This window comes from Chanos chanos, chromosome 5 (assembly GCF_902362185.1).
Source record: "Chanos chanos chromosome 5, fChaCha1.1, whole genome shotgun sequence".
NCBI lineage: Eukaryota > Metazoa > Chordata > Actinopteri > Gonorynchiformes > Chanidae > Chanos > Chanos chanos.
In genome coordinates this window covers 2733814-2743813 of record NC_044499.1, presented here as the reverse complement: position 1 = coordinate 2743813, position 10000 = coordinate 2733814, and the positions used below count along the sequence as shown (strand labels likewise).

Genomic DNA, 10000 nt, shown 5'->3' with positions numbered 1-10000 from the left:
CCCTGTGCGGTCAAACTAATCATGTGGAAAATGAACAGGAGGGTATACCACTCCTCAGCACGAAGGACTTCGGTTTAAAAGCTGATTCATATTAGATGAATTTTGAGCACATACAGCTCTCAAAGTCAGTTACGGCTCTGGGTCTGTCTACGTGCCCAAAACCATCCCGTGTGGGGCAGCTAAAATACATCACACACAGAGAGAGGACAAGACCAAAAGCAAGGAATGAGAGCAAGACACCACGGGAGAGGGAAAGGGACTACCTGTCCTAAATAAGTCAGGTCAAAAAAAACCCCAAAAAACCAAAAAAAAGCAGACGCAGTAAATAAATAACCTTGCTAGGCGTGGCTCCAGCCCCTGTCCCCGCCCCGCTCTGTTTCTGCGGCGACATGGCGATCATGTGACCACCCTTCACGGCCACAAACTGCTGCGTGGCGGACTGGGGCTGCGTCGCCGTGGAGACGGCCGCCTGTTGTTGCTGCGGGGTAGGGGGCTGAGTGGGCACTTCACCGGGCTCCTGTTTAATGATCACCTGCAGAACGAGAGAGAGAGGGAGAGAGAGAGAGAGAGAGAGAGAGAGAGAGAGATGGAGAGGGAGAGGGAGAGAGAGAGAGAGGGAGAGAGAGAGAGAGAGAGAGAGATGGAGAGGGAGAGGGAGAGAGAGAGAGAGAGAGAGAGAGAGAGAGAGAGAGAGAGAGAGAGAGAGAGAGGGAGAGATTTAACTGGTTAACCTTTGGCAGGGGTAGTACCTGTTTTAACTCTTTAGATCCATGTACAGCCCACGGGATGCAGTGGTGTGATAGGGCGGTCAGATGGCTGATGACTGTAATTATTAATACACTGGCCAGTCTCACAGTACACCTCAGTGTATTTCCACATCCTGAGAACTTAAATACAAGCATTCAAAACAAAGCATTTCACACTGCCAGACAGACACTTCCACTGTGTGTGTGTGTGTGTGTGAATGAGTGAGTGAGTGAAAGAGTGAGTGAAAGAGACAGAGAGAGCGTGAAGTGGAGGAGAGAGAGAGAGAGACAGAGTCAGGACTGATGTGCTGTGAAAAGCCAGAGATGAAATGTGTCAGTAAGTCATTGGAATGCCAGTTGTCTGCTGCTTCCACTCAGACAAAATGAGATGAATCAGCAGAGCGAGACAGGAAAATAAACGAAACCACACAAAACCCAGGACTCACACATCTCCACACTCACATGTACACAGTGTAACACACTGGACAAGAGCCACTTAACCAAACAAGTCTGACCCAAAACCAGGCCTGTCAAACCAACTGGATCGCAATCAAACACCAAGACACCACAGAATATACTATCACTCAAAACACAACATAGTCCAGAATCTGGACCATGAAACTTCAGCGACACTTTCCACACAACACAATACATTAGTGCTTTAGCAGAACAAGCCAAAGCCAAAACCAACAGCACACACCACAGCTCACAAAAACATGCCAGATCAAACCCCAGACACCACATACCAGAGTCACAGTACCAAACACTTCACCCCACACACCCGAGTCACAGTACCAAACACTAAACCCAAAACACCAGAGTCAGAGCCCCAAACACTAAACCCAAAACACCAGAGTCACAGTACCAAACACTAAACCCAAAACACCCGAGTCACAGTACCAAACACTAAACCCAAAACATCCGAGTCACAATACCAAACACTAAACCCAAAACACCAGAGTCAGAGCCCCAAACACTAAACCCAAAACACCCGAGTCACAGTACCAAACACTAAACCCTACACACCTGAGTCACAGTACCAAACACTAAACCCTACACACCAGAGTCACAGTACCAAACACTTCACCCACACACCCGAGTCACAGTACCAAACACTAAACCCTACACACCTGAGTCACAGTACCAAACACTAAACCCTACACACCAGAGTCACAGTACCAAACACTTCACCCACACACCCGAGTCACAGTACCAAACACTAAACCCACACACCAGAGTCACAGTACCAAACACTAAACCGTACACACCAGAGTCACAGTACCAAACACTTCACCCCACACACCAGAGTCACAGTACCAAACACTAAACCCAAAACACCCAAGTCACAGTACCAAACTCTAAACCCAAAACACCCGAGTCACAGTACCAAACACTAAACCCACACACCTGAGTCACAGTACCAAACACTAAACCCAAAACACCCGAGTCACAGTACCAAACTCTAAACCCAAAACACCCGAGTCACAGTACCAAACTCTAAACCCCACACACCTGAGTCACAGTACCAAACACTAAACCCAAAACACCCGAGTCACAGTACCAAACACTTCACCCAAAACATCCGAGTCACAGTACCAAACACTAAGCCCAAAACACCCGAGTCACAGTACCAAACTCTAAACCCTACACACCAGAGTCACAGTACCAAACACTACACCCACACACCAGAGTCACAGTACCAAACACTTCACCCAAAACACCCGAGTCACAGTACCAAACACTAAACCCAAAACACCCGAGTCACAGTATCAAACAGTTCACCCAAAACACCCGAGTCACAGTACCAAACACTTCACCCAAAACACCCGAGTCACAGTACCAAACTCTAAACCCAAAACACCCGAGTCACAGTACCAAACTCTAAACCCCACACACCAGAGTCACAGTACCAAACTCTAAACCCAAAACACCCGTGTCACAGTACCAAACTCTAAACCCCACACACCTGAGTCACAGTACCAAACACTAAACCCAAAACACCTGAGTCACAGTACCAAACTCTAAACCCCACACACCTGAGTCACAGTACCAAACACTAAACCCAAAACACCCGAGTCACAGTACCAAACTCTAAACCCAAAACACCAGAGTCACAGTACCAAACACTAAACCCAAAACACCCGAGTCACAGTACCAAACTCTAAACCCCACACACCTGAGTCACAGTACCAAACACTAAACCCAAAACCACCGAGTCACAGTACCAAACTCTAAACCCACACACCTGAGTCACAGTACCAAACACTAAACCCACACACCTGAGTCACAGTACCAAACACTAAGCCCTACACACCAGAGTCACAGTACCAAACACTACACCCACACACCAGAGTCACAGTACCAAACACTTCACCCAAAACACCCGAGTCACAGTACCAAACACTAAACCCAAAACACCCGAGTCACAGTATCAAACAGTTCACCCAAAACACCCGAGTCACAGTACCAAACACTTCACCCAAAACACCAGAGTCACAGCACCAAACACTAAACCCAAAACACCAGAGTCACAGTACCAAACACTAAACCCCACACACCTGAGTCACAGTACCAAACACTAAACCCAAAACACCCGAGTCACAGTACCAAACTCTAAACCCCACACACCTGAGTCACAGTACCAAACTCTAAACCCAAAACACCAGAGTCACAGTACCAAACTCTAAACCCAAAACACCCGAGTCACAGTACCAAACTCTAAACCCCACACACCTGAGTCACAGTACCAAACACTAAACCCAAAACACCCGAGTCACAGTACCAAACTCTAAACCCCACACACCTGAGTCACAGTACCAAACACTAAACCCAAAACACCCGAGTCACAGTACCAAACTCTAAACCCAAAACACCTGAGTCACAGTACCAAACACTAAGCCCTACACACCAGAGTCACAGTACCAAACACTAAACCCACACACCTGAGTCACAGTACCAAACACTAAAACCACACACCAGAGTCACAGTACCAAACACTACACCCACACACCAGAGTCACAGTACCAAACACTAAGCCCACACACCTGAGTCACAGTACCAAACACTAAACCCACACACCTGAGTCACAGTACCAAACACTAAACCCAAAACACCCGAGTCACAGTACCAAACACTACACCCAAACACCTGAGTCACAGTACCAAACACTAAACCCAAAACCACCGAGTCACAGTACCAAACTCTAAACCCTACACACCAGAGTCACAGTACCAAACACTACACCCACACACCAGAGTCACAGTACCAAACACTTCACCCAAAACACCCGAGTCACAGTACCAAACACTAAACCCAAAACACCCGAGTCACAGTATCAAACACTTCACCCAAAACACCCGAGTCACAGTACCAAACACTTCACCCAAAACACCAGAGTCACAGCACCAAACACTAAACCCAAAACACCCGAGTCACAGTACCAAACACTAAACCCCACACACCTGAGTCACAGTACCAAACACTAAACCCTACACACCAGAGTCACAGTACCAAACTCTAAACCCCACACACCTGAGTCACAGTACCAAACTCTAAACCCAAAACACCAGAGTCACAGTACCAAACTCTAAACCCAAAACACCCGAGTCACAGTACCAAACTCTAAACCCCACACACCTGAGTCACAGTACCAAACACTAAACCCAAAACACCCGAGTCACAGTACCAAACTCTAAACCCCACACACCTGAGTCACAGTACCAAACACTAAACCCAAAACACCCGAGTCACAGTACCAAACTCTAAACCCAAAACACCCGAGTCACAGTACCAAACTCTAAACCCCACACACCTGAGTCACAGTACCAAACACTAAACCCAAAACCACCGAGTCACAGTACCAAACTCTAAACCCTACACACCAGAGTCACAGTACCAAACACTACACCCACACACCAGAGTCACAGTACCAAACACTTCACCCAAAACACCCGAGTCACAGTACCAAACACTAAACCCAAAACACCCGAGTCACAGTATCAAACACTTCACCCAAAACACCCGAGTCACAGTACCAAACACTTCACCCAAAACACCAGAGTCACAGCACCAAACACTAAACCCAAAACACCCGAGTCACAGTACCAAACACTAAACCCCACACACCTGAGTCACAGTACCAAACACTAAACCCTACACACCAGAGTCACAGTACCAAACTCTAAACCCCACACACCTGAGTCACAGTACCAAACTCTAAACCCAAAACACCAGAGTCACAGTACCAAACTCTAAACCCAAAACACCCGAGTCACAGTACCAAACTCTAAACCCCACACACCTGAGTCACAGTACCAAACACTAAACCCAAAACACCCGAGTCACAGTACCAAACTCTAAACCCCACACACCTGAGTCACAGTACCAAACACTAAACCCAAAACACCCGAGTCACAGTACCAAACTCTAAACCCAAAACACCTGAGTCACAGTACCAAACACTAAGCCCTACACACCAGAGTCACAGTACCAAACACTAAACCCACACACCTGAGTCACAGTACCAAACACTAAACCCACACACCAGAGTCACAGTACCAAACACTACACCCACACACCAGAGTCACAGTACCAAACACTAAGCCCACACACCTGAGTCACAGTACCAAACACTAAACCCACACACCTGAGTCACAGTACCAAACACTAAACCCAAAACACCCGAGTCACAGTACCAAACACTACACCCACACACCAGAGTCACAGTACCAAACACTAAGCCCTACACACCTGAGTCACAGTACCAAACACTAAACCCACACACCTGAGTCACAGTACCAAACACTAAACCCACACACCAGAGTCACAGTACCAAACACTAAGCCCTACACACCAGAGTCACAGTACCAAACACTAAACCCACACACCTGAGTCACAGTACCAAACACTAAGCCCTACACACCAGAGTCACAGTACCAAACTCTAAACCCAAAACACCAGAGTCACAGCACCAAACACTAAACCCTACACACCAGAGTCACAGTACCAAACACTAAGCCCTACACACCTGAGTCACAGTACCAAACACTTCACCCTACACACCAGAGTCACAATACCAAACACTAAACCCACACATCTGAGTCACAGTACCAAACACTAAGCCCTACACACCAGAGTCACAGTACCAAACACAAAACCCACACACCTGAGTCACAGTACCAAACACTAAACCCAAAACATCCGAGTCACAGTACCAAACACTACACCCACACACCAGAGTCACAGTACCAAACACTAAACCCACACATCTGAGTCACAGTACCAAACACTAAACCCACACACCAGAGTCACAGTACCAAACACTAAGCCCTACACACCAGAGTCACAGTACCAAACACTAAACCCACACACCTGAGTCACAGTACCAAACACTAAACCCACACACCTGAGTCACAGTACCAAACACTAAGCCCTACACACCAGAGTCACAGTACCAAACACTACACCCACACACCAGAGTCACAGTACCAAACACTAAACCCTACACACCAGAGTCACAGTACCAAACATTAAACCGTACACACCCGAGTCACAGTACCAAACACTAAACCCACACACCTGAGTCACAGTACCAAACACTAAACCGTACACACCAGAGTCACAGTACCAAACACTACACCCACACACCAGAGTCACAGTACCAAACACTAAACCCACACACCTGAGTCACAGTACCAAACACTAAACCCACACACCTGAGTCACAGTACCAAACACTAAACCCAAAACACCCGAGTCACAGTACCAAACTCTAAACCCAAAACACCCAAGTCACAGTACCAAACTCTAAACCCCACACACCTGAGTCACAGTACCAAACACTAAACCCAAAACACCCGAGTCACAGTACCAAACACTTCACCCAAAACATCCGAGTCACAGTACCAAACACTAAGCCCAAAACACCCGAGTCACAGTACCAAACTCTAAACCCCACACACCAGAGTCACAGTACCAAACACTAAACCCAAAACACCCGAGTCACAGTACCAAACACTAAACCCAAAACACCCGAGTCACAGTACCAAACTCTAAACCCAAAACACCCGGGTCACAGTACCAAACTATAAACCCCACACACCTGAGTCACAGTACCAAACACTAAACCCAAAACACCCGAGTCACAGTACCAAACTCTAAACCCAAAACACCCGAGTCACAGTACCAAACTCTAAACCCCACACACCTGAGTCACAGTACCAAACACTAAACCCAAAACACCCGAGTCACAGTACCAAACAGTAAACCCCACACACCTGAGTCACAGTACCAAACACTAAACCCAAAACACCCGAGTCACAGTACCAAACTCTAAACCCTACACACCAGAGTCACAGTACCAAACACTACACCCACACACCAGAGTCACAGTACCAAACACTTCACCCAAAACACCTGAGTCACAGTACCAAACACTAAACCCAAAACACCTGAGTCACAGTATCAAACAGTTCACCCAAAACACCCGAGTCACAGTACCAAACACTTCACCCAAAACACCCGAGTCACAGTACCAAACTCTAAACCCCACACACCTGAGTCACAGTACCAAACACTAAACCCAAAACACCCGAGTCACAGTACCAAACTCTAAACCCAAAACACCCGAGTCACAGTACCAAACTCTAAACCCCACACACCAGAGTCACAGTACCAAACTCTAAACCCAAAACACCCGTGTCACAGTACCAAACTCTAAACCCCACACACCTGAGTCACAGTACCAAACACTAAACCCAAAACACCCGAGTCACAGTACCAAACTCTAAACCCAAAACACCAGAGTCACAGTACCAAACACTAAACCCAAAACACCCGAGTCACAGTACCAAACTCTAAACCCCACACACCTGAGTCACAGTACCAAACACTAAACCCAAAACCACCGCGTCACAGTACCAAACACTAAACCCAAAACACCCGAGTCACAGTACCAAACTCTAAACCCCACACACCTGAGTCACAGTACCAAACACTAAACCGTACACACCAGAGTCACAGTACCAAACACTACACCCACACACCAGAGTCACAGTACCAAACACTAAGCCCTACACACCAGAGTCACAGTACCAAACACTAAACCCACACACCTGAGTCACAGTACCAAACACTAAACCCACACACCAGAGTCACAGTACCAAACACTACACCCACACACCAGAGTCACAGTACCAAACACTAAGCCCACACACCTGAGTCACAGTACCAAACACTAAACCCACACACCTGAGTCACAGTACCAAACACTAAACCCAAAACACCCGAGTCACAGTACCAAACACTACACCCACACACCAGAGTCACAGTACCAAACACTAAACCCACACATCTGAGTCACAGTACCAAACACTAAACCCACACACCAGAGTCACAGTACCAAACACTAAGCCCTACACACCAGAGTCACAGTACCAAACACTAAACCCACACACCTGAGTCACAGTACCAAACACTAAGCCCTACACACCTGAGTCACAGTACCAAACACTTCACCCTACACACCAGAGTCACAATACCAAACACTAAACCCACACATCTGAGTCACAGTACCAAACACTAAGCCCTACACACCAGAGTCACAGTACCAAACACTAAACCCACACACCTGAGTCACAGTACCAAACACTAAACCCAAAACACCCGAGTCACAGTACCAAACACTACACCCACACACCAGAGTCACAGTACCAAACACTAAACCCACACATCTGAGTCACAGTACCAAACACTAAACCCACACACCAGAGTCACAGTACCAAACACTAAGCCCTACACACCAGAGTCACAGTACCAAACACTAAACCCACACACCTGAGTCACAGTACCAAACACTAAACCCACACACCTGAGTCACAGTACCAAACACTAAGCCCTACACACCAGAGTCACAGTACCAAACACTACACCCACACACCAGAGTCACAGTACCAAACACTAAACCCCACACACCAGAGTCACAGTACCAAACACTAAACCCACACACCTGAGTCACAGTACCAAACACTAAACCCCACACACCAGAGTCACAGTACCAAACACTAAGCCCTACACACCAGAGTCACAGTACCAAACACTAAACCCTACACACCAGAGTCACAGTACCAAACACTAAACCGTACACACCCGAGTCACAGTACCAAACACTAAACCCACACACCTGAGTCACAGTACCAAACACTAAACCGTACACACCAGAGTCACAGTACCAAACACTACACCCACACACCAGAGTCACAGTACCAAACACTAAACCCACACACCTGAGTCACAGTACCAAACACTAAACCCACACACCTGAGTCACAGTACCAAACACTAAACCGTACACACCCGAGTCACAGTACCAAACACTAAACCCACACACCTGAGTCACAGTACCAAACACTAAACCGTACACACCAGAGTCACAGTACCAAACACTAAACCCTACACACCAGAGTCACAGTACCAAACACTAAACCCACACACCTGAGTCACAGTACCAAACACTAAACCCACACACCTGAGTCACAGTACCAAACTCTAAACCGTACACACCAGAGTCACAGTACCAAACACTACACCCACACACCAGAGTCACAGTACCAAACACTAAACCGTACACACCAGAGTCACAGTACCAAACACTAAACCGTACACACCAGAGTCACAGTACCAAACACTACACCCACACACCAGAGTCACAGTACCAAACACTAAACCGTACACACCAGAGTCACAGTACCAAACACTAAACCGTACACACCCGAGTCACAGTACCAAACACTACACCCACACACCAGAGTCACAGCACCAAACACTACACCCACACACCAGAGTCACAGTACCAAACACTACACCCACACACCAGAGTCACAGTACCAAACTCTAAACCGTACACACCAGAGTCACAGTACCAAACACTAAGCCCTACACACCAGAGTCACAGTACCAAACACTAAGCCCTACACACCAGAGTCACAGTACCAAACACTACACCCACACACCAGAGTCACAGTACCAAACACTAAACCCAAAACACCAGAGTCACAGTACCAAACACTAAACCCAATACACCAGAGTCACAGCACCAAACACTAAACCCAAAACACCCGAGTCACAGTACCAAACACTAAACCCAAAACACCAGAGTCACAGTACCAAACCTGATCTTTCACGGTCAGTCCCAGTTTCTCTGTTACTCTGTTGTCAGTGATTAGATGATTGAGAGGTTTTGTTACGTGTTAAACAGATT

At 47.2% G+C, this 10000-nt stretch overlaps 1 protein-coding gene across 1 annotated transcript in view; it reads right to left on the bottom strand.

The window, feature by feature from the left end:
- Positions 1–10000, bottom strand: part of yeats2 (YEATS domain containing 2) — a 46956-nt gene that overhangs the window by 21256 nt on the left and 15700 nt on the right. The window contains exon 13 of the mRNA XM_030774213.1: positions 335–532. Within this exon, the coding sequence (XP_030630073.1) occupies positions 335–532 (198 nt within the window). The remainder of the gene's footprint in view (positions 1–334; positions 533–10000) is intronic.